The sequence below is a fragment of the Petaurus breviceps genome, unplaced genomic scaffold, assembly GCF_028583685.1.
Source record: "Petaurus breviceps papuanus isolate PSGF00001 unplaced genomic scaffold, PetGlider_PUasm1.0 139, whole genome shotgun sequence".
In the NCBI taxonomy this organism is placed as follows: domain Eukaryota; kingdom Metazoa; phylum Chordata; class Mammalia; order Diprotodontia; family Petauridae; genus Petaurus; species Petaurus breviceps.
The window spans coordinates 10,621,843-10,647,459 of record NW_027185697.1 but is presented as its reverse complement, the minus strand read 5'-3'; the positions used below and the strand labels follow the sequence as shown (position 1 = coordinate 10,647,459).

At 38.6% G+C, this 25,617-nt stretch overlaps 1 protein-coding gene across 7 annotated transcripts in view; it reads right to left on the bottom strand.

The window, feature by feature from the left end:
* Positions 1-25,617, bottom strand: part of ZNF638 (zinc finger protein 638) — a 155,889-nt gene that overhangs the window by 18,119 nt on the left and 112,153 nt on the right. For 6 of the 7 annotated variants that reach the window (XM_069066424.1, XM_069066397.1, XM_069066405.1 and 3 more), the window contains 11 exons: positions 21,578-21,649; positions 13,432-13,518; positions 13,280-13,339; positions 13,112-13,183; positions 12,732-12,763; positions 12,030-12,161; positions 8,433-8,561; positions 7,360-7,401; positions 6,751-6,891; positions 4,121-4,246; positions 1,142-1,179 (listed from right to left, as the gene is read on the bottom strand). In XM_069066424.1, coding sequence (XP_068922525.1) covers positions 1,142-1,179; positions 4,121-4,246; positions 6,751-6,891; positions 7,360-7,401; positions 8,433-8,561; positions 12,030-12,161; positions 12,732-12,763; positions 13,112-13,183; positions 13,280-13,339; positions 13,432-13,518; positions 21,578-21,649 — 931 coding nt within the window. The remainder of the gene's footprint in view (positions 1-1,141; positions 1,180-4,120; positions 4,247-6,750; positions 6,892-7,359; positions 7,402-8,432; positions 8,562-12,029; positions 12,162-12,731; positions 12,764-13,111; positions 13,184-13,279; positions 13,340-13,431; positions 13,519-21,577; positions 21,650-25,617) is intronic. The other variant, XM_069066415.1, reaches the window with a different exon arrangement.

Below are 25,617 nucleotides of genomic sequence, written 5' to 3'. Positions count from 1 at the left end.
TGTAAAGTCTACCATCATTTATTACTCTTGGTATTCAAAGACGTTAATGGTATTACTATTACTTTCCCATATCTGAGTGATTTAAAAAGACTTGAATATGTGACCTATGGAATCTGTGATAAGTGAATAAAAGCCTAAAGGCCACTACCACTGTGCAGGTAAAGTTCTTCATGTATTTTCATGTGATTCATATTCACTAATTCTAAAATAATTGGTTAAATATTTTCTTTTCTACAACTTAAGTAGAAGCCCACATATTTTTCAGGGCTCCTCAGATTAGACAGTGGGTCACCTAGGAGAACAAAGCATTATCCATATTCCAGAGAATGTTCTCATCCCAAAACATATATAATGTTATGGAATAACTCAAATGTGAATGAATCACCTAAATACTCTAGAAGGAGAAACAAATATCTGATAAGGACTTAAGTCACAAACACCCAAGAATATGGTTTCCTATGTATAAACATAAAACATCTTAAATTATTTTCTTTGGTTTTTAATAATTTCTGCCTACCAAATATAGACAGAAATATCTCTAAAATTACACAAAGGTCTTTCTCCACTGCCCTTCCCTTAAGGAATGGAGGGATTTCAAGGCAATTATTATTATAAAAGTAAGTCATTAGTTGTTTTGTGTTTTCCTAAGTATTTTGGGTAACCAACCTAGATAAATATTTGACAAAATTTGGATACTAATTGTTATTTATTTTTGTTTCAAGCCAATGATAATAAAATAAAGGTTATTTACCATGCTTAATTTAAAACAGAAATGGTGCTGATGTTTAAAACATCAAAAAAACATACAGGTTGATCCCTAGGTTGTCATTCAAAAGCAATTTAGCAATATATTATTTTAACTAATTTGCATATTCAAATTACAGTACACCTATGCAATCATGCATTTTTTTAAAAATAAATGTAATAAAAAAAAACTCCTCTGAAAAAAAGAACACAAACTGAACAAACAAAAAAAAGGAAAGAACACCACAGCAGACTTGCACATATATTAATTAATTAACCTCAAACCAGAGGTTAGGGACATTTCTGGTTACGTGTATACACGTGAAGCCTTTATTTTAAAAGGCAGAATACATATACATATTTGAACAATACCAAATGTTAGACAATTAAAACATACCTCTCTTTTCCTGATTCTGGGTCTCTCTCAGTTTGAACCTGAAATATAATTTCATTCATTTAATTTAGAAAATCCTATATGATATCACTTATGGTCCAGACAGTTTTGTAATTCTGTTAAGTTGAATTAAATGCTTTCATTATTTAAAATTATTTAAAAACCAAGACAATTAAAATATAAACATACCTAAAATAGCAAATAGCAAAAAAAAAAAATCAAGAACTTGTGACTATACCTTAAATATCAAGTTACATCAAAAGGACCTCTTGTTATTATTAGAAGAAAATACCTCATGCTAGCTTAATAAGCCACACATCAATTATCAAAGAAAAAACAGAATAGAAATTATTGATCTGGGATCCATGAAACTCAGGTATTTTGATAACTGTATTTTAATAATATTAGTTTCCTTTATAATCCTAGATTTTATTTTATGCATTCAGAAACAAAACTTTGACAAGAGGTCCACAGACTTCACTAGCCTGTCAATGGGGTGCCAACATACAGAAAAACATTTAAAAACTTTTAGTAGAGAACAACCTAATATTAAACTTCTGGGTTTACAAGTACCACTGTCTGCTTAAAAACATAGGGGCGGCCAGGTAGCACAGTGAGTAAGAGCACTGGCTCCAGTGTTGAGAAGACCTGGAGATCGAATCCCGGGCTCAGACACTTAGCACCCATCCAGAAACACCTGGCCGTGCAACCTTGAGCAAGTTACTTAACTCCAATTGCTTAGAAGGCTCAGCGAGTAAGAGCACCGGCTCCAGTGTCGTGATGACCTGGATCAAATCCAGGCTCAGATACTCAGAACCACACCCAGAAATATCTGGCCGTGTAACCTTGAGCAAGTTACTTAACCCCGATTGCTTTAAAAAAATAAAAATAAAAACATAAAAACTGTGGCTGAAATGCCAGCATCTTCATTGTAGAAATGATCAGGGAAGGATTTAAAACATTCTCTCCTGGGAAGCAACATCATTTTAAAGCTCAAGCAGGCTCACCCTCTCTAATGTAGGTAGTTGTCTAGTAGGGGATGATGGGAACAAGGGAAGGACTGACTCACCAAAGACAGAGTTTATGGCAAAAGACACAAAAGTCAACTTAGGTTATTAAATTGAAGTTATCACAATAAGTTTGGTATCTGAAGGACTGAGGGTGGGGACTAGACCCAGAGGTCCCAGGGAGCTTCCAATGAGGAAACTCCCCTCTCCCAATGGAGACCATCTGTTTTGAAAGTTAAAAGTCTTAAGAAAGTTATCTGGGCCACTGAGAGTAATACAGATAAAATATATCAGAGGCAGAACTTTAACCCAGGTCTTTCTAGTCCCAAGGCCAGCCCTCTGTCCAATATACCATGCAGCACTGTGCATAATTCTAATTTTAGAAGACTAAACTACTAACAACAACAACATGAGATTGATGAAATGGTACTAACATATTTATAAATAAATTAAAAAGTACCTAGATTTTAAAAGTCTAAGGGGACAATTACAATTCAGTTAAAATCTCCACCTCCACTCTCCCTCCCCAAACTCTTCCATATGGCAAACACCCAAACAGACTGATTTCCTTTTTTTAATTTTCCGAAGGAAAAAAACTATTAGAAATAACAAACAAGATTCAACTGAATGACAACAAAAAATTAACAATAATCAAGTTCTTATTCTTTTTTTTTTTTAAAGCAATCGGGGTTAAGTAACTTGCTCAAGGTTACACTGCCAGTTATTTCTGGGTGTGGGGCTGAGTATCTGAGCCCAGATTTGATCCAGGTCATTCTGACACTGGAGCCAGTGCTCTTACTCGCTGAGCCACCTGGCCGCCCCTAAGCAATTAGGGTTAAGTAACTTGCTCAAGGTTACACAGCCAGGTGTTTCTGGGTGGGTGCTAAGTGTCTGAGCCTGGCATTCGATCTCCAGGTCATCCCAGTACTGGGGCCGGTGCTCTTACTCACTGTGCTATGTGGCCGCCCCTAATATATTCTTTTTAATATTTCCTCAGTATAAATTTTGAAGAGGAAACTGTCAAGAATAAAAAGGAAATAAATCTATTAATCCAGGACCTATTATGATTATTAGCATGTTTTATACTAATAAAAGTATGGGGCAGAAAATATTCCTTGGGTTCAAATAGTATACCAAATACTAAAACAGTACCTTTTAAATTAAGGAAATTTTGACATTAACTGTGGAATTCCCCATAAATACATTTTCCTGATTTGACCCTTACCTAACTGTAACCGAAACTTTTTTCCAAAATAATTTTTGATTCATCCTGATTAATAGTTATACAATGCTGTTTCTACTTGAATGTTTCACAAAGACACTGCTAACAATTCTTTTCAGAAAGTCAAGCAAACTAAAGTTGTCATATTACTAAATAAGCTATTTGAATCAGTATCTAGGATCTATGAGAGCTCTACAGGTGGATCCATCAATCCCAGATCCTAGGAGAAAGAGTGGGGCTTAAAATAACTGAGATCTGAAGAACTGAGTAATTAAATCTGAAAATGAAATAATGCATCACATGAACTTTGTCTTCTACCATGTGGGAAGATCTGGTGGGTCTCAAAAGATACAAACATATATATATCCATATCCAGATTAAACGGTTTATCATTTTAATAAAAAACCAAAACAAAACAAGGTGATACTACTGCAGAGGTGGGGTAATGGGAGTACAAAACACCCTGTCTGATGCAGCTGATTAGTTGGTTGTGATGAACAGCTTTTATTTCTCTTAATTTCTGTTATAAGAAGGCTCACTGGAATCAATTTAAAAAACCAAGACAAGGTAAAGCTTTGAAAATTAAACAGAAGTCGCTTCTCTTCTTACTGAAGACAGAGGGAAATTGTCCAAAGGCACCTAAACTTTTTTTATCTAGAGCTGTGGTTTACAACCACCCTCAACTGCAGGATGCTGGTTCTTAACTCGTCTCATGCCAAGTCCAAAAAACGCACTTACAAACTTTTGTCTTACCTCAGATGGTTCTGTATTCAGCGATAATGTGCAGGTCAATACATTTTCACCCAGATTAAAAGGATTTTGTTTTAAGAAACTGTGCATTTTCTGAGCAGATTCAGGACTATCTAATTGAAGAATTACCTTTGAGGATAGGGGGAGAGAGAGAGAGAAGGAAGAAAAAGAGAAAACATCATTTCTGTCCCATATCTGAAAGCTTCCAAATAGAATTTTTGTTCTATATTTTAGATATAAACTTGGCTACCATCTATTTATATGCTTTGTTAAAAATGGATTTAAGTATAATTTTATTTTCAAAGTAAAGAAAAAAATCCAATGAATGAGGTCACAAAAGAAAAGAGAAAAGAAGTAAACTCTTTCGGATGTGTAAAATGGCTAGGGTACATTTTTTGAAATTCACAGAATTGGGTATATAGAATATTAAACAGTAGATTAGCTCCAATCAAAATAAAACTGATCTTACCAAAAATATTTACAACCCTTCTTGACCCAAAGTCCTAATCAAATTAATTTGTCTTTGGTTTGAAATGGCTATTATAATACTTGATATAGAAAGCAGGGCATCTGTAAAGAAATGTTGATAATCACTACACTATCAAAGAAGTGGACTTGGATGACAAGGAAAAGTGAAAATATCCTTTTCTTTTTTTCCCCATATAATTATCAACTTGACCACAGATTTTGGAGCTAAAAGCAACCCAGAGCTCATCTAGTCCAGCCCACTGACACAACACTTGAGGGAATTCCATGACTTGGCCCAAGAGAAGCTAGGAACTGGGTGGGGAGTTGGTTTCCACTCTCTCTGACACTGCTTTCAGGGGGAGAGTCTGCTTTCAATTAGGCCCCAGCCTCTCCTTGCTCATGCTACCCCCTCTCCCCCCCAAAGAAAAAACAAAGCACAGGTTGGACTGGTTGCCTTGTAGAGGGGCCCTCTACAAAAAAAAATCTAATAAGGTTCACAGTTACCTTCAGCTGGCCAGTTCAGAGGCTGACTTCAGATTTCCCTTCATCCCACATATTGACTGGGTTCCATTACAAAATAACACAACCAGGCCTCAAACCGGGCCTTCACTGCCATGCAGTCCTTTCATTCCTCACTACCTAATTCCTTCTCTCACTCCTCCCAAGTCTTATCTCCCTACTCGAGGACCCCCTTTTCTCTCCTGCCCTTCTCTCCACTGAGGATGTCACCCCAATCCACTCCTCTTTGGTCAAGTGTACCCTATCCTGAATCTTCAGACTCCCCGCATCAACTGCTGCTTCTCAGTGTCTTAACACTGCTCCCTGCTGCCCCCAAAGCATCTGCGCTCAACTTCTCTTCTCGGCCAAACTCCCAGAAAAGGCAGGCTCTGGTCACATCATTCTGCGCTCTCTCAGTTACTCGTCACTCAAAACATTTTAATCTGATTTAGAACCTCATCAATCCTCCGTAACTTCTGAACTACCCCCATCAGACTGCCCTTCCCTGGGGCAAGTGCCTCTTAACCTGTGGGCTTCACACAGCACTGAGACGAGCAGGGTCTCTGCTCTGACCGGCTCCCCTCCTCTCTCTACTGGCCTCTTCCTCAGCCTCCTTTCCTGGCTCACACTACACAATGAGAGCTCCTGCTTTCTTGGTAAACTCATCAAACCTTGTTAACGATTTTACCTATGCACACAGCTACAGGATCTCCACATCTAGCTTCACTCTTCTCCCCTGAGGGTCATTCTCACACCACCACCTGCTTATTGGACATTTCAAATTCATGTCCAAGAGCTATGTTAAACTCAACCCATCTAAAGTGGAGCTCATCTTCTAACCCCCACACCATGCTCCCAGCTTCAGAGTTCTCTCTATTGTCACCCACCATCCTAGTGGGGCAAGGATTTTATCTCAGCATTAGCACCTACCTCCCACACTCCACCAATTCCAAGTCTTGCTGTTTTTACCTTCACAAGCTCTATCACACCTGAACTTTTCAATCACACAGGTACTACACCCCTTATTTAGACTGCAGCAGCCTCCTCCTCCCTGGTCTCCTCTCCTCAAGCTTCGCCCACTCCAGCCCACCTTATGTATGTCTAAATGCTGACCATGTCATCACTCTCTTCAATAAACTGCCATGACTTCCTGCTGCTCAAAGATCAAACACAGACCCCTCTGCTGAGCTTGTAAAACCCAGTACAACCTGACTCTAAGCTATCTCTCCTGTCTCATTGGGTAGCGCCCCACTCCTGCACTCTGTGTCCTCCCTATGCCCTGGCACCAGACACCTGCCCCACCTAGAACATGTTCCTTCCTAACACCCCAGAGCAGCTTAGGCACCTTCTGAAACTTTCCCTGATCCCCTCAATGGCTAGTGCTTATTCCTCCCAACTACTTTATAGAGTACTATTTTGCAAACACTTGCTATTTATTCTATTTTATAAGCAACTATTTTCCCTATTAGGACATAAGTTCCTCAGGTACAGGGATGATTTCATTCTTTCTATTTGTATAAATAGGCCTTACTCAGCACAGTGCCTGGCACACAGAAGGTATTTAATTTCTTCACTGACTGAAATAGACATTATTAATATTTAGCTATATCTTAAGACTAAACCATTAATCCTAATCAGAAACTAAAATTGTGAAAAGTAATATTTACCTTGTTTCTATTATTTATGAACACATAGCGATCCACTTTTCCAAACTGAAGTCCAACACAAACTACCTCATGTTCTGTGTATCCATCATCGGGTAAGTTACCAAGATGTACAAACTGAGTGTGAATTGTATCTAGATTAGCCTGCACAGAGAGATATGTTTATTTTAAAATAAAATAATAAAGGAACTGTACCAACACATTGCAAAAACTGAATGCACATTAAATTCCCATGAACAAATGACATAGGCCAGACCCCAGACCAAACCCTCTCCCCAGAGGAGGAAAGCAATTACCCTACCAACATGTATGTAAGTTCTCAATGCTACCAGCTTCAAGTAAAACTTCATCTTTTAACTATTGACCATTCACTCTCAAAAGCCTTAGTCATGGTTCTGACTCAATTTTGATACTTAATATGTGGTCCAATCACGGAGAGTTCATGATGAACTAATTAATCTATTTCCTCTTCTATTTGCTACAAATAGAAAGCTCAGGTGGTCTCTAGTGACTCCAGAAGGTGTGTCCTAGATTTTATAAGACAAATGAAAACACCAATTTTCTGATCTATTAAACAAATATAGAAATTAACAAATCAAAAACAAAACTCACCTGAGGGGAAGATTCTTTAATCAAAGATGTGAATATAGCTTCCTAAAAAATAAAAGTTGGAAAGCTAAAGGCATATCCTCTAATGAATTACATATTTATCCTATGATTTATTAAATATGCAGGTGTATCAATTCTTCAAACAGGCACCTCTATTCCCCACAAAATCCCTTAACCAATAGTCACAGAATTTATAATTGGAAAGGATCTCAGAATTCACAAAGTCCTCTTCACCCTGTTTTACAGATGAGGAACCTAATGCCCATAAAAGTTCAGTGACTTGCCCAAGGTCTCAGAACCATATGACAAAACAAAATAAACCACAGACGCCGCCTTTCAATTATTTTTTACCTGGTCAACAATAATATTTGTTGAATATAACTCCCTGATTTTCAAATTTGGTCTTACTCTACCTATCCAACCTTAGTTTCCATCACTCTTCTATTACACGTAGTGGGAAATAAGGTTGGATAGGTAGGGTGAGACGAGATTGTGGAGGACCTTGAAAGTCAGGCAGAGAAGTCTGAACGTGATTCAGTAGGAAGCCACCACAGGTTCTTTAGGAGGGACACAAGGAAAGACGGCAGTCAGTCCGGCAGAGAGGTGCAAGACGACTAAAGTGGAGCCAGAGAGACCAGCTAAAGATCTAATCCTAAGGTAATGAGGACAGTGGGAAGGCAAAGGCAGCAAGTCATGTGACATTTCAAAGGCAGAAATCAAGAGGGTAGAATGGTATGTTAGATAGAAAGGAAAAGAAAGAATCAACAGTAACTACATACTTCCTAGTCTGAAAGACATGAAGAGTGGTCTATCCAAGAGAAACTGGGACTATGTTTTGCAATATACACGCCCAGAACAGAACTGGAAATCAAAGTCTAGCGAAAATCTAATCTAATCATGAAAATCTGAAACAGTAAAATTAAAAAATATTCACCCCCAATAACTAACAGGGAAATAATTTTTTAAAATATATGTAGAACCTACCTATTTATATTTAAGGACTATGGTTCTGTGCTTATGAACAGAGAAAAGTTTCCTGGCATTCAGACTTAAAACAAATTGTAGCCACTGCTTACCTCATCCTTTAGATTAATATTTTCAGGAGCCATATTTATTGAAAGCTGATTTCCATCCATTGACATTGGGAAACAGGTATAAAATTTTACCATAGAGTCTGCGGACTTTCTATTTATTTCCATGTATGCCTTTCAAAGTAGAAATTACAAGATAAATAAAAATTACATGTTTACATAGCCATCGCTTAAAAAAACAAAACACTTTCCCCCCAGAAACCATTCAACCTTCAAACCTATTTCCCACACTGTTCTACAGCTGTCTGATACTCATCAGGATATAAACAGAAATTTTTATGAGATATTAGTAATGTTTTCTTCTAATAAAATATTGGTAGGATTTATTGCATGTAATAGTTTCAGGCCTATAACAATAGGTTCAATTTTCTCTATTTTGCTCCTAATTGCCATGACAACCCCCATCCCTTACACATTGGGTCTCCCTCCCTAGATTGTGCAAGCACCATCATTTACAGGTTCTATGGATATATTTTAAGGAAAAATCATTCAAAAGAAAAATTCTGTATGAGGTATATAAAATATAACAAAACAATGTTTAACATAATCCAAGGCAATGTACAACTAATTCCAAGTCGTTTCCAAGTTCTCATTCCCCTTCAGTCAACTCAGCACCTTTCTTAAGAGCACCAGGTTACCAAATGGTGTCAATTCCATAAAACAATCTCCTGAAATTTCACCTGCAAAGCCTTCCCAGACTGATTAGAAAACTGATGGATGCACAATAGCTGAAATAAATCATCTCTCCATTAAGTTATTACAACTATGTACTTATTTGTACTTCTTATATAAAAGGTTCTACTCATCGTCTTGTATTTAAATCTATATTTTATATGGACAGATTGACATCTTTTTTTTTTAATTTCTCTGTATTATCTGTCCTAAAAGTCAAAACCCATCTTTTTACATAAAACCATTCAACAACTAGCAAATTACCACACAAACAACAGTAGAGAGGGCGGCGGGGAGGATGGTGCTCCCTAACGCAGGCCTGTGATTTGAGGAACTGCCAAGGAGGAAAAATTAGCTGCCAATGTAGCTGCCCCTTCTCAGAGCTCCGCCTGGGGTAATGAGAAGCCAACTACATGGAGTCAGAGGCAGGACTTGAATTGAGGTGTCCTAAACCCACTCCACTACAACGCCTCTCAAATTAATGCAGTGAATCCTTTATATTGACTGCCTGAGACTAAAAACTGAATTTTCAAATGAAGAAGAGGATGCTATCTTCCTCTTAACCAACGTTAATGTTTCCAAGTGACCTTCATTTATCTCAGGCTTCATCTGTGGAATCTTTGAAAACAACCCACTTAAGGAGAACAATTTGGAACTATTCTCAAAGGGCTACAAAGCTGTGCATATCCTTTGACCCAGCAATACAGCTTCTAGGGCCAAAACCCAGAGATCATAAAAACAGGAAAAGGACCCACATGAACACAAATATTTATCACAGCTCTTTTTGTGGTGGATGCCCATCAAATGCTGAATGACTGAATAGGTTGTAGTATATGAATACTATTGTGCTATAAAAAATGATGAACAGGCAGACTTCAGAAAAACTGATGCTGACTGAAGAGAGCAGAACCAGGAGAACATCGTACACTGTAACAGCCACAGTGAGGACTGACTTTGACAGACTTAGCCCTTCTCAGCAATGTAAGGACCTAAAACAATTCCAAAGGACTCATGATAGAAAATGCCATCCACATCCAGAGGAAGAAATATGGAGTTAGAATGCAGGGTGAAGCAGACTGTTTTTTTGTTTTTCCTCTCATTTTTTCTCCCATTCATTATAAATCTTCTATGCAACATGACCAATGTGAAAATATGTTTAAAAGGAATGTATGTGTAGGGCCTATATTAGATTGCACACTGTCTTGGAGAGGAAGGGGGAAAAAATTGAAAACTTATGCAAGTGAATGTTGAAAACTAAAAATAAATAAACTGGGGGGAAAAAACAACCCACTTGTGGTTACTCAACTATCCTTAGTTTTCAAGACTTTGATGAAAACATTTTTTCTCCTGATATAACCTGACATGACAGAGAAGCAATTCCACTAGTATAATTCTATTGAACCTTTACCATGCTGCCTAAACTCACACAGGGAAGTGGGGGCTATAGTCCACTAGGTTTCCCTCTCTCTTGACCAGGCCAAAAGTGCAACAGCCAACAGTGGAACCTTGACCCTCACCATTTCAGCCCTCTTCAGGCAGCCTGGGGTGCCCTCTGATCCTGGGGGTAAGGGGGCCTCCTAGGATTAGTAGTAGACACTCAATTGGCTTAGTTCATGGCAGCTCAAGAGAGTCAATGGCCCTAGCTGCCCCAATCAAAACCCAACATAACCTTTTTAAATGGGAAAAAAACCAGCTTGTTCTTTATCATTTCAAAAACACTGTGGCCTCAGTGGATACTGCTGGGCTTCAAGTTAAGAAGCCCTAGACTCAAGTCCTGTTGTGATGTGACTTTGGACCCATTAATTAATCTCTATGCATTTTAAGCAATAAATGGACTGTGACCTTCTTGAGTGGAGGGATTTCACAAAGTAACAAAAAGCACAGATCCTTCATGTATTCATTTTTCTTCAGCCTACATTAAAAGGAATGCAAGATCTAACTTCAGCTTCATTGAGTATGAGTAAAAGAAATGAAAATTTAATAAACTATGAGGTTAATCAGAAATGGTAAAAAAAAATTAATACAGAAAACCAAAGATATACAATCTCTTTCAAGTTTCCACTCCCAGTCTACTGATGCAGATCACAACCTTCCCACAAGTCCTTGTGGCTGCCCCGGTGAAATGCACAACTCACAAGAAGCACAATTCTAAGAAGATACACTATGACTAGAACCTTGTGACGAAGAACCTCTTAACCATTCTCCAATAGTTATGAAAGTACAGAGACATGACACATGATGATGGTTTAGGCATCACAGGTAAGCTGTTTATTACTTTCCTGTTTAAGCATACTATATTTCCAAGTATCTTATTTTTAAATTGAATTTTTACAATATTTGCATTCCAGTGAGCAGCAAACCCTCATTGCAATGGCTAGCTAGGTCTGGCATTCTTTGACCTCACAGCTCCAATTTCTCACTAATTTGTAAGGGTCCATGAAAAGAGTTGAAAAAGTAAGCCCTTGATAAGAACCACCTAAATTAACAAAGGCTTTAAATATGTTAAAGCTTGTAAAATTATACAGATGTACATATACATATCCTACTAATTCTCACTGTGAGATTCAGTATTGTTATAGTAGTGATAAACATCACCTAGAAAAAAATTTTACACGTGAGGATTATTTAAATTTTTTTAAAACCTCAAATCTCTGCCTTCAACAAACTACACAATTAACACTTAGTTCTACTACGTATGTATATCAGCATGCACATTATAGCAACTACTGTTTGAGTATGCTAGGACCAGATTAAAATTTTTGTTTTGTTTCTTGAAAACTTAAAGGAAATTAATATTTTAAATCTCTACATCCTAATTAAGCAATTCACAGATTTTTTTTTTTAAAGAGGGCCTCTGGACTATGTGAACATATAATCAAAGCTTTCCTTATTGCAAAAGAAAATTCCTACCTTTTTATGAGATGATAAAATCAAAATATCCTTGAAACCACCAAATGGTTTTGCCAGATTGGAAACTTCTTCTGTAGAATATCCTTTATTTGGCAAATTTGAAATAAGGACAATGCACATTTCTTCAGTTTCCTTCAAATCAAGATTATGATACTGTTATTTCCTTTTAGCTCTTCTTTTACTGAAAATTGTTTAAATACTATTTTTAAACATTTTAAAGTCAAGAATTTTATTTCATTACAATGATAAGGGTACTATGGGTGTGGAACACTAGACACATACAGGAATATGGATTGGTTTAGAGTCCCCTAACTCTTCTCACTATTAAAAATTAAAATTATAAGGAATGGCTTGTTGAATAGAGGAAAGATATATTCAGAATTTAATATGATAAAGTTATCAATAAAAACCTGGTAAATAATGTAAATGTTGGTGTAAATGAGTTCTTTGCTTACTTAAGAATTCTTGTATAATCTTTTTTTATGCTATTTTCATAATGATAAAGGGATTTGCCAGGCAAAGACAAATTTCTCCAACTCTAAACTTCCCAAAGAAACACAGAGATTTGTCATCATGACTAATATTCTAAATTATCTCGTTAGGGAAAAAAAGGTTAAGATATAAATATCTCATACTACCAAAATTTCAACTTCCAAAAACCACAATACAATTGCTTCAATTAAAATAAATATTTAAACCAACCTTGCTAACTGAATCCTCATTTTCCGTGTTCCCTGAAACAGTTTTGAAGAGACAAAAAAAATTTGAAAAGTTATATATACAAACATGACAGACAAAACTACAGTGTTGGCTTGTAAGATAGACAAAATTGATTTTAGCTCTGCATGGTGATCAGTTTTATTCCTTTTAAGGATACATTTTTATAATGATGATAAAAATAAGTAAAGAGAAAAAACTCATCAATTTACAGGATTCCTACAAGCTTTTCTACAGAATGAAGACCAAGTCACATTCCACATTTCACATTTCACTCATAAATAAGGTATCTAATTTCATTCAGTCACATCACTTCTATTTACAAGCTAAATTACCACATGAGCAAAATTTGTCTCTTCACCTACCTGAAACATTTTCTTTAGCAGTGCCCTCAGAGGTGCCTTTGGTTTCAGAAATGTTTCTGGTTTCTATGTTTTCTGCATGAAAATATTCTTTATTAACCATCACAAAAGCAGACTAATCAAGACAAATTAAATAAATCTAAATTAACCTACAAACAGCCTACAACTTACCTTTGTCAACTAAAGTCTTGGTAGGTTGATCTGATTCAGTCAATATCGGTGCAAGTTTCTCTTAAAAAAAATGCAGCAAAAATGAAAAAGTGTATCTCATGTATATTTCAAGCAGTTTTGATTTTTTGAAAGTAAATATTAAAATGGTTTACCTGGCACTGTCACAGTCTTATTAGAGTCTTTAATTTGGGGATCTATAGGCTTTTTGCTTTCTAATGTCTTCTTTCCACTAGGTTTTGCTGTCAGAAGTAGATTCAAAACAATTATTCCAACATACATCGCACAGCTTACTAAATCATATACTTTCTTTTACACCTAGATACTGCCACATTTGACGTTCAGCTTTCCTCTGACAATTTTTTCTTTCCTAGTCATTCACTGGTTTCTTTCTCATTATTATTTAAGCAATGAGAGAATTAAATTCATTCTTTCAAAAACTATTTTTATATAACATAGTGGGCCTCATTTCACAAAATTGAGACTAAAAATGATGATGTCAGCACCAACGAAGCGCTGCACAAGTGGAACAGTGTGCAATGATGACACGAGCCAGGCAGGAGCTTGTCAATGCAACTCCCTTTATTCATCTGAGGGCCAAGATATTTATACATTTTTGCAGCAGGGAGGACAAAGCTTTCCCATAAGAAAATGTTGTAGAGAAATGAAATGTTGCAGACAATGTTGCTTACTCCCTAATAGCCATGTTGCTTCTCAGCACCTCTTTTCTGTTTCCTGGTACATCGCCCCCTTGTGTACCCATTGTTATCTTGGTCAGCATGATCTGTTCTCAGCTAGAAGGCCTGGAGGGATGAGGAGCCAACATCCTGAGATATGCAGCCCTTCAGTAGGAGGAAGAGTCAGCTTTCTGAGATAAGCAGCCCTTCAGCCTTGGACAAGTCACAAGTAAAACCTGGGCTGTCTCTAGCCTACTTGGACCCCTCAGAGCTGACCTTCAACATCTTATTCGGACCCCTCAGTTTTTGGCCCACAACATCTCCCCCTTTTTTCTTAGCTAAGAGTTTCAGTCCATGGACCTTGGTGCCCAGGGCTAGGATAACCCGGGAGGCCAGCTTAATTAAGCAAGGCAGTATTAGACATATTACCAGTAGGGCAGCTATACCAAGAGTAAGGTGAAGAAGCACAGAAGCATAATGAAAAGGGCTAAAATAATTATATATATCATCAACAAATTGATCTACATATATTCCTGATATTTTACTATTTATATAAAGCTTGCTTCATTAGCTAGCATTTGTAGGTCAATACCATAAGTAGAATTGTCCCAAACCCCTTGTAGGGGTTGTTTTATTGTATCCCAATGTAAATTTGTTGAATTATATTTATATGGGGTAACACATATAGCAACAAACCTATAATCACACTTTAATCGATTCTGAAATTGCAGCATATCTAATTCACCTCCTAGAGCTATAGTAATATCTTTTAAAGCATCTCAAAATCCTGATTAATACATGCCTCAGCAGCCAACACCCTAGACACGTTTCATGGAAGGTCTTCTGAAATATGCACAGTCTGAACTTAAGCATATAATATTTGAACAGATACAGATGTAGATACAAGCAAAGCAATAAACAAGATTACAGAAACTATTCCAAAGATAATACAGCTTACACAGTGTTTTCCGGTACCCTCTTTTCTAACTAGTACAATGCTTGATCTGCAGCAATCAGATACCACTCTTCTCTAATCTTAAAAAGATACAAAACATACCATGGTCTTTCAATAATAAAGACCCTTTCATCATCCCATAAACTACCATTAATGCATTGCTGTACGTAGCAATTAAAATAACTGATGTTAAACAGTCCTTTTTTGTTCGGTGACATGGATGTGGCACATAAGCCCAAAATTCCATTGCTGCGGCCTGTGCTCCCTCACCCATGGTCGTCATGGCCAGGAACATTGATGTCAACATGTGAGCTTTCCGAGTTTTGGCTCTCTGAGTGCGCGGTCCCCTTCAGGTCAGCCTGGCCATCTCCTGATCAAGGTGCTCACAGGGTCAGATGTCCCTCTTGGGGACCCACACTGGCTTTTCTGCTCCATCTGGAAAAATACAAGCGTAGCCTCGTCCTCCAGTAATTAGCCTATCCAGTGCTAACCACTCTCCTGTTCGAGGATCCTTCCATATAATCTGGACTATTTTTCCTCTTGTCTGTCTTTTTTATTTTGTCCAAAATGTTCTACAGCAGGCATAATCCCTTGTGAATCTGGTGTCAAAAAATTTATTGTAAACACTGTCATATCAAGTTGTCTGATCCTCCTTTCCCCCACTTTTTGTTTTTCCAGTAACATTTTTATTTCTGTTTTCCCTCTCAACTACTGCCTGATGCATGGGGCTGTAAGGGATGCATGTGAGATGTGTAATATAACGTAAAAGGAATTTCTTAAGAATCATTCTGGTATATGCTGGGCCATTATCCCTCTTAATGACCCTTGGCCTTCCCACCAAAGCGAAACAGCAAAAGGGGTGATCTATAATTGCTTGGGCCAATTCCTCAGTTTGGGTTGTGGCCATTTTGAAGGAAGAAAAAGTATCAAGGGTGACATGAATATATTGCAACTGCCCAAATGGGTGGTAGTGGGTGACATCCATTTGCTAAATTTCTAGGTACATCCCTCACGGATTGATGGTAGTACTAGAAGGTAAAGGAAATAAGGTATGCAAGCAGACCAAGATTTTACTATTTGTCTAGCTTGTTCTTGGATTTTAGGAAATTGTCTTTTAAGCATTTTTGCTGACTGATGGAATTTCTGATGTGACTATCTTGCCTTCTGAAATGGAAGTGTTAAAAGGGCTAGTTGTGTAAGAAAATTGGCTATTGCGCTTCCTGCCGCTAGAGGTCCTGGCATATATGTGAGTGTAGTAAAAGGGAAATCATCTAGATTCGGAGGGTTTCTTGTAGTAAATGGAATAACTGAAATATTGGCAAACGGGGGGAAAATCTGTTTTGAGCAGTCTCTATGTTATTGACAACATAAACAGCATATTTGCCACTGGAAAATATATTTAAAGGTTCCTTCATCTTTTGAAGGACCACTGTGATTGTATATAATTCATTCTGCTGTGAGTTTGTGAATGGCATGTGTATGTATGACCGTCTTCCTGTTTGGTGGGATGTAATAGGAGGTTATATTGTGACTGGTGGTATCTGTAAAAACTGTACAGGCCTGTGGAATTGGTGAACCTTTAGTTATTGTGGGAACTATCCATTCATAGTTAGACATGAAGTGTAGTAAGGAACTTGTATATAGGTTGTCAATTCATCCTGGGCATGTAGTCAGGAGCACCTGCCAATCTGTATCCTGGACAAGAAGCTACTCTTCTTGCCCTTTGGAGTAGGGCTTATGTAAATACTCAGGATATTCTCCTGTCAACTGTGCCACTCTTTATGGATTTTTGAGCCAATTTTGCCACCGTTTGGGGGTAGGTGATTATGCTGCAGGGTGACCGCTGCAAGTATACCCATTCCAACACTTTGTCTCCTTGATGTATACTTGCAAATGGGATCCTTTGTGTAGACATTACGGTAATCTCTATAGGTTTTCCCTGTAACACTCCTGTCAAGCTACATGATTCTACGGCCGTTTCTATTTTTCTCAACTGGTCCTCTGCTTCCCTGGTCAATCTTCTAGTGGATGTGGGGTCTGCATCTCCTCTTAGTATTTCAAATAATTCTGTTAACTCCCGAGTTCCTATTTTTAAATATGGCCTGACCTAATTTATATCTCCTAATAGCTTCTGGAAGTCATTGAGTGTTTTTAATTGATCCCATCATATTTCTATTTTTGAGGGTCTGATAGGACTTTGCTCCAATATTTGTCCTAGATAAGAATAAGGTGGTGCTTTCCGTATCTTTTCAGGGGCTATCTTTAATCCTTGTGCCTCAAGGGCTTTTGCCATTTCCTTTAATATATTGTTTAGCAATTCACTCTCTGGATGTGCACAAAGTATATCATCCATGTAATGCATAATGTAAGCTTATGGACAGTTTTCTCTAATAGGTTTTATTACTTGTGCAATGAACTTTTGACACACTGTGAGGCTATTTTTCATTCCTTGAGGTAATACTTTCCACTGATATCTGGTATGGGGTGCTCTCAGATTTACTGATGGCATGGAAAATGCAAAGCATTTACAATCCTCTGTTCTGAGTGAGATGGTATAAAAACGGTCTTTTAAATCAATTACCCACAGGTGCCATTCATGTGGTATGTATGGTAGGGAATGGCAATCCAGGTTGCAGACTCGCCATAGTTTCCATTCTGTCATTTACCTTTCTAAGATCAGTTCACATTCTCCAGTTACCTGAGTTCTTTTTAGTTGCAAAAATAGGAGAATTCCAAGGACTAGTAGATTCCTCTCTATGTCCTGCTTGTAATAGCTATCAGGCAATTTCCTGAAAGGCATCAATTTTTTCTAAAGTAAGCAGCCACTGTTCAGTTCATATAGGGGGCCTTCCTTTCAGGTGATCTTGGGAACCTGTATTATATACTTTGGTTTTGTCCTTTTCTCAACAGTGGCCTTTAACCAAAATTTTGAGTTTGGATAGGTGAGGTTTGGATCACTGCTTCCATGGCCTGCAATAAATCTCTTCCCCATAGATTTACTGACAATGACCCTAATGTATATGATTTAAATTTCCCTGTTTTTCCTTCTATTTCCCACATGAGCCATTTTGCACTTTTTCCAGGCATTCTTACCTCTCCTATGCCCTGTAATGGTGTGTATTGTCCCAATTTAGAGGCCACTGTTGTTCTGAAACGACGTCCACTAATTCTGCAAAAACCCTACCTTCTATTCTTATTTCTAAAATGGGTCACTGATCAGTAACACACTAACTCCAATATGCTTGCTTGCCTGTGCTGCCAAACTTTCTACTACCTCTGACCTTATTTTGCATTTTTTCATTTTTACCATCTTATTAAGATTAATTGTGCTATTCTCTCCCCCTTATTTACAAGGATGTCTCAGTGAGGCTGAGTGTAGAGACAAGAACATTAATTTCTCTGAGACAGTCAGAATCTAGCATTCCTGGGACAATATTCAAACCCAGTAAGGATTGAGAAGTCCTACCTAAAATTAGGTCAAAATGGCCCTCTGGTAAAATGTCTGTAGGTAAGAGAACTGACCCCCATTGAGTCAGAAATTCGATAGGAGACTTGGGAGGAGAGATCAAGACCTGCACTGCCTGGGGTAGGATGGCTTAGATCTGCTACACTGAGTTTCAATTCTGGTAAAAAGATTTCTCTTTGTCTATAAGGACTGGTGGTGTCATGTGGAGTGCAACCCCAACTGTTTGACGGGGCTGGGGTTGGCCCCCCAAAAAGTTTCCCTGAATAGGATTGCTGTCCTTTTCAGTTTCTGATCAGCATTCTGAAGCCCAATGATTACTTCTCCTTTACCTAGGGCATGGATTGGACGGTTGATGCACAGTGACTTGATACGGTTGGTGTCTGTTGAGGGGCTCTACATCCTTTTCTCATATGTCCTACTTTCTCACAATAATAGCAGTGCACGTTATGGTGTTGAGAGCTTCCCACGGCTGCAGCCATCACTGCTGCATAGAAAGCAGAGGTGCCAACACTTCGGCATGGCTGTATCATTTCAGTCATTGTCATATCCGAGTTTCTTCCTGCTAGTGCTCTCTTACAATCCTCATTTGCATTTTCTCCGGCCAATTTAGCTAATAGTATATTGGAAGTATCAGTGTCAGAAACACTTGTTTTTATTGCTTCTGTTAGGTGAGTTAGAAAGTCTGGAAAGGTCTCTTGAGGTTCTTGAATGATTTTTGTAAAGGAGGTACCCTGATCAGTTTTTCCAGGTACTTTCATCCATGTATTTTCAGCTGCCTTCATTATTTGCTCATAAGCTATTAATTCATATCCCAGCTGGTCTATCAATTGAGTCTATCTCCCTGTCCCTGTGAGTTGCTCAAATGAAATGTGAACCTGTGTTCTAGCATTTATTCGAGCCTGCTCTTGGAAGGATTCATAAAACTCTGCCTTCCACACAAAGTAACCTCCTCCACTAAGGTGGTTTTTGCTAAGGAGTACCAATCAAGTGAGCACACGGCTACTTGAGATACTGTTTCTAATAATGACTGAACACAGGCTATTTGGACCATATTCAGATGCCCCATGTCTTAATTCTTTTAAGAATTTTAAAGTCAAGACTTTGGTTTTCTCGACATGCCTGTCCTGGATTTTTTGGATCTCAGATCTCTATTATAGGTAGCGCTAATTTCATTCCCAGGGGAACTTCTTTCCCTCGCTCTTCTGCTTTCCCGAGGGCTGCCTGTACAAGATCTACAGGTTCACTCTCTTGTCTAAGTGGTGGTGGGGACATGATTCGACTCTGTGATCTGCAGGACAGTAGGGGTTGGGGTGGGGCACTAGGACATGGGGGTTCAGAGTATTCCTGTGCCTTTAAATCCTCCTCCTCTATAATCTTTAGTCGTTCCTCTATGCTTCATGCCACCACCTCCTCTTCATCTGTCCCTGCAGCCATATGTAATATTAATATTTTTGCTGCAAGAGGGACCTTATCAAGAGGCTGAAGGCATATCTTTAAAGTAGTCCAAAATGAAAAAGCAGACACAGGAAAAAAAGAAAAAAAAAAGTTGGATTTTTTTACCTACTGTTTCCCATTTCTCCAAGTCAATGGTCCCTTCTTGGGGAAACCACAGAGAGCATGTCTCTACAGTTTCTAAGAATTCTTGCTGATTGATAGTGACTAACAAGTCCCTTTCTCTTACTAATAACCTTTTTTTTTTTTAACAACTTTAGATAAAACGTGCGGTCTCTACTCCCTGATTGCACTTGCCCCATTCTTGGTCTCCACTGCGCACTTAAAACAGATGGGTCAAGACTGAGTGGCAAATAGAAAGTAAACCGTAATTTTCGTTAATTTCTCTCTGCGCCTGTTGCTTTTTACTTATCTGTCTTTTTGCTGTTGCTACTTTGTCTATTATTTTTTCCTTAACAAATATTCACGTTATCCTGGTGATCACCCCAACCCTACAACTGTTGGGGTGTATTCTGTTCTGATGAGACAGTGTATTTGCCAGACTGTGTACCATGTATTCTGTCCTGATGGGACTTCTGTCCTGATGAGACTGTATATTCTGTGTGTCCATACCTCCAGTGACCAATCGCCTCCCTTACCTTAATAAAGACCTCGTTCTGCTTATAGTGCGAGGGTTTTTCTCCAGAGCTCTAAGGGGCCACTCTCCTCGTACCATCTTTCAGGTCCCTGTTCTCGGGTGCCACTTGATGCCAGCACCAATGAAGCACTGCATGAGCGGAAGAGCGTGCAATGATGACACGAGCCAGGCGGCAGCTTGTCAATGCAACTCCCTTTATTCATCTGAAGTCCAAGATATTTATACATTTTTGCAGTAGGGAGGACAAAACTTTCCCACGAGAAAATGTTGTAGAGAAATGAAATGTTGCAGACAATGTTGTTTACTCCCTAATAGCCACGTTGCTTCTCAGCACCTCCTTTCTGCTTCCTGGTACATCGCACCCTTGTGTACCCATTGTTCTCAGCTAGAAGGCACAGAGGGATGGGGAGCCAGGATCCTGAGATATGCAGTCCTTCAGTAGGATGGAGAGTCAACTTTCTGAGATTGGCAGCTCTTCAACCTTGGACAAGTCACAAGTAAAACCTGGGCTGTCTCTAGCCTACCTGGACCCCTCAGAGCTGACCCTCAACGTCTTACACGGACCCCTCAGTTTTTGGCCCTCAACAAAATGGTACTGAAAAGGTCTTTGCTTCTACCTCCTTCAAGCCCCTTCTGGCAGGATCACTCATAGAATATGATTAAGATTTTTAATAGCAAAAACATTTTGTTTACAATAATACTGAAACTGAGAAACAGCATACTCTATAATCAGCTTTGTCCTACTTCTGAGATAACCTGAAAGAAATGTAATTTTTTACAAAGTATTTGTCTTATTTTAAAGACAACAATCAAAAACTATGTATGACAAGGAAAACACCGAGTGACAGTGCTACATGACAAAACAGACTTGTCAAACACTGATTAGGAAGGTTTTTCACCTAAATATTTAGAAGATCTTCACACAAAAGCCTCTGTTAAAGTCTTAAAAAAAATACTCAAATATACACAACTTTTTAGGGCCAAATCTAAAAGATTTTTGAAAGCTGAATGTGTTTGGGGAATATCAGAGTTTAGAAGTTATTTCAGATGATATGTTATCTAAAGAGTCATTATAAATAGATTAAAACCTGCATTGTGCTTCCAGTAGCCTTACCTGATTTGTTAGAAGTTTTATTACTTTTAGCACTTGCGGAAATCACAGACTTTTTATTAACTGATGACTTTCCTAAATTACAGAAATTAGAGTCAAGACTGGTTCATTTTTTAAAACAAAACTTTGTATTCAGCTAGCATTCATTCCTTAATAATGTTTAAAAAATGAAAGCAAATACACACAGCAAAATTAAATTTACCGCTTTCATAACTTGAAATTCTATCACCTTTATGGCATGGGACATTTAAATGTTAATCAAATGACAGTTGGACAGGAAAAAATGAAAATATTATTAGAAAAAGTTACTTACCTACTTCTTGGGGCGATGTCCCAATGCCCCCAAGAAGTTAATTTACAAGAGTCAGGATGCCCATAACCTTGTAACACCTCACACATACCTTCCTAGAGGAGCCCAGGCAGCTCCAGGATCCCAGGCTAATTTAAAGGAACTGTGGAAGCAACTCTCAGTGGCTCCCCCAATAGTCCTGACTCACATCCAGCTGCTCCTCAAACTCATCTGAGCTTCTCTGACCCCTCACAGTGTCCAGCTACCACAGTCTTCCACTCTGAAAGGCTCCAAGGAATGAAAAGTACTCCACATACAGCTAGGGCTAGAAACATCAGGGTCTATGCCTTCATTGGCATCAACAGGTACTAATGAGCCAGAAAACACCAGGGGACCTCTGAGTGAGACTCAAAATTCTAAAAACCCAGCCTGCCTCTCCTGAGGTACACTTAACCTCTTTGTGAGATGCCAGAGCCCTTTTGTGAAGTCTGATCTATCCACCTACCAGGGCAGCTGACACCCAATGGAGACAATGAATGTGTGATTTGGACTGAAGGGCAGAATACACTAAAGAGCTGGACCATTTCCCCCCAAAAGCCCACTGTGCTGACAATTCCACTTGTCCCAGCCTTGGTGCCCATTTGTTTCACATGCTCCTTGCCTGATGGCTCCAGTTCCCCACTCTCATGGTACTGCCGAAGGATATGCTTACGGCAGGGAAGTGCTAAGAAACCTCTTTTGCCCTCCATATGTAAGATGACCTCCACACCACAAATGTCTAGATGCCCAGATGGAGGCTAGAACAACTCAAAGGCAGAAAAAAAAAAAATCAGGACAACCAACTTCATGACTGCGGGCAGTACCTCCTCTCTCAGATCTACTTTCATTCATGACAACAAAAGCATGTGGACCAAGCTCACCAATTCTCCTCTTCCTGGATTATAACAGGTTAAAGGGCATGTCCTGGGATAAATGAGGCACTGAACAAGGAGGAGGAGTGTGTTAGGTAAAAGAAGTGAAATACCACCCATAACTCGTACAGTACCTACGAAGGGCAACCCTACATATCAACTGCAGGAGAAATGCTATCTCACTGATTTCGCAAAAGTTAATTATAAATATGAACTCAGTCATGGAAGGGATAAAGATACATTTAATATCTCATCTGAAAAGCTGCTTCTCCAGTTATCAGGCTTAGACCACTACAACTTATTTGGGCAATTATGTGTGAAGAAAGAACATTACATACTAAATCACATTTTTGGAAAGTTTCTGGGTGGTTTTGTGAACTTCTATTCTTCATCAATGTGGACTGCCCTGCCTATCACATGAAAAAGCTGGCATACACAACAGACCAGTAGGCTTCATCACTTTGGCTTTGACATGTCCAGTTCTTGTTGAGTTGGCTGAAGTAACAAGAAAGAGGTATCATAATAAATCCCAAATCACAAGACTAGTTTTAAAAAATGCAATCTGGGGCTAAACAGGGCCAATGATTTTAAAGAGGTAATAAGAAACTCATCATTGGCTGTAAAAACATTATCAAACCAATGGCTATCTCTGGGAGTCCAAGATCCAGAGCTCTAATATAAACCCAACAAAATGAGTCTCCTGTAACCAAGCTAGCACTTAGAGAAATGGCCTAAATTAAATCAGACAACTCAAGTTCCATTTGCTATTTGGCATCAAAAGTGAAGTTGGGATGAGTCTTGGTAAGTTAGTATTGCCAAATGAAAGATTCAAGTAGAATCACCATTAAACCTCAAAACCTAGCAATGATTCTCCAGATGTCTGTCTTGCCATCCTCCTAATACCTTTAGAATTGCTATCAAATACTTCTGCTTTTTCAGTTTCCTTGCTCTAAGGAACCTGTAGCTCTCAGCAACACAAGCCAGACAGTCTTTGTTCCAAAAAAAAGGACACCACCACAATGATGATCTCAAGACATAGACTCATATCCTAAATCTCTAAATTGGACAACTTCTCCTATGATTCTAACCCACACTGGCTACGTGTACCTGTTTCTTCTTTCCAGTCCTTTACCTCTAGTGTTCAAAAGCAGACTCCCTTATAATTCTGCAACAGTAGAAAATGCTATAAGCAGAGCACATCATCTCCTCACTCAAAATAATTGTTCCTTTTCAATTTTCCTTATCTGTCATTACCAGAACCCTTCCAGTTGAACCTTCAAAGAATATAAAAATAAATTTTTATTTTTCTCTGTTTTCAAAAGCCAGCTTCTGTCTCCACTGTGAATATGGTTTAATACCATGGAGAAAAGGTGCAGAGAAGAAGAGCCCTGGCCAAGAGTGACAAGACCTGAGTTTCAGTTCTCCATATGATACCAAATAAGGAGCCGCATGACCTTGAAAAGTTGTTGATCTCCCAGCTCCTGTTATATGTTCATCCTCCCAGATGAACATAGCTGAAGTCCCCTGCCAGAAGTGAAGCTCTGACTCAGTGAATAGCTAAGTTGGTTCCTCAATCCCCTGACCCCAGGCTGTACTTCCATACCACAAACCCAGTCTTGCCTCCTGCTCTCTCTCACAGTTCATACACTTCAGTCTATTAATGTAATTCTGAATCAAGCAGAGTCATCTCGCCCAGTTATAGCTATCCTGTAACCTTGATCTTGGAATTAGTGGGTGAATGTCAGCTTTTCCACTTACAGCAGAGACTCTCCCCCTCTTCCTCTCCCCTTTCTCCACATTTTACCACACAATTTCCTTCTTCATGACTTCCAAAATTCCAATTCTGCATCTTGCAGGAGCCATTCCACATTGGTGGCTAGGCTGTGCATAGTCACTCCTGTCAAAAAGGCTTTTTCTACCACTCAGGAGAACTGCACTCACCAGCTTCAAGAACCACCCTAAATCCCACCTCTCTTCCTGCTCAGTCTGAACAGGTCCCTATGCTTTATTTAGTGACAGTAACTCCAATACAATAGTTGTATCCAAAAGGTCAAGGTCCTTAACCTAGCTGATTCTCCCTTTCTTCATATATAAAATGGAAATGATACTATTACTGCCTAACACAGTGAAACGTTTTCACAACTGTCAAGACCTCTACAATAGATATTACCTTACTGTTTCCAGGCCTTGCATATAACATTATCTCATACTGGGCATGAGCACTAACATTTTATTTGACTATTTGGATGGAATTCTTCTAAAACACATTACATAATATCCCTAAGTTCTTTAACAAATAACAACAACACATCTTAATGTTTCCTTGACAACTCAGGTTTGCCAAGAGCATTACTATACTGGGCAAAAATATACTAATACTCTAAGGAACAAAATGGCCTCCAGACTCCTAAATCTGAGGTCATCCAGAAAACTCTGACTTTTCTACAGCTTCCCTGTCGCATGCTGCACCTCTTAGGACAAACCCCTCTCTGAACCTTCCCTTTTCTGACCTTCAGTAAGTAGGGCCTCTTCTGTGTGAACACAAGAATCTTCCTAAAGGTCCCATGGTCCCCCCTGGACTAAAGAGTCAGCTTTGGTCACCCCCAACTCCAGTCTGTTTTTCCTATGCCTTTTTGCTTCAACAAGTTGATATCCCTGGGCAAGTATCTATCTGTTTGTAAATGGTTTGTGCTGTGTTAACTTGCACTGATTTCTTACATACACATGCACACACACACACACACACACACGCATATGCGCAGCATTGCTGTTTTCTCATTTAAATATTTTATCCAACCTCAATAAAATTAAAGAACTGTTCTCTTTACTCATTCTGCCTCTAC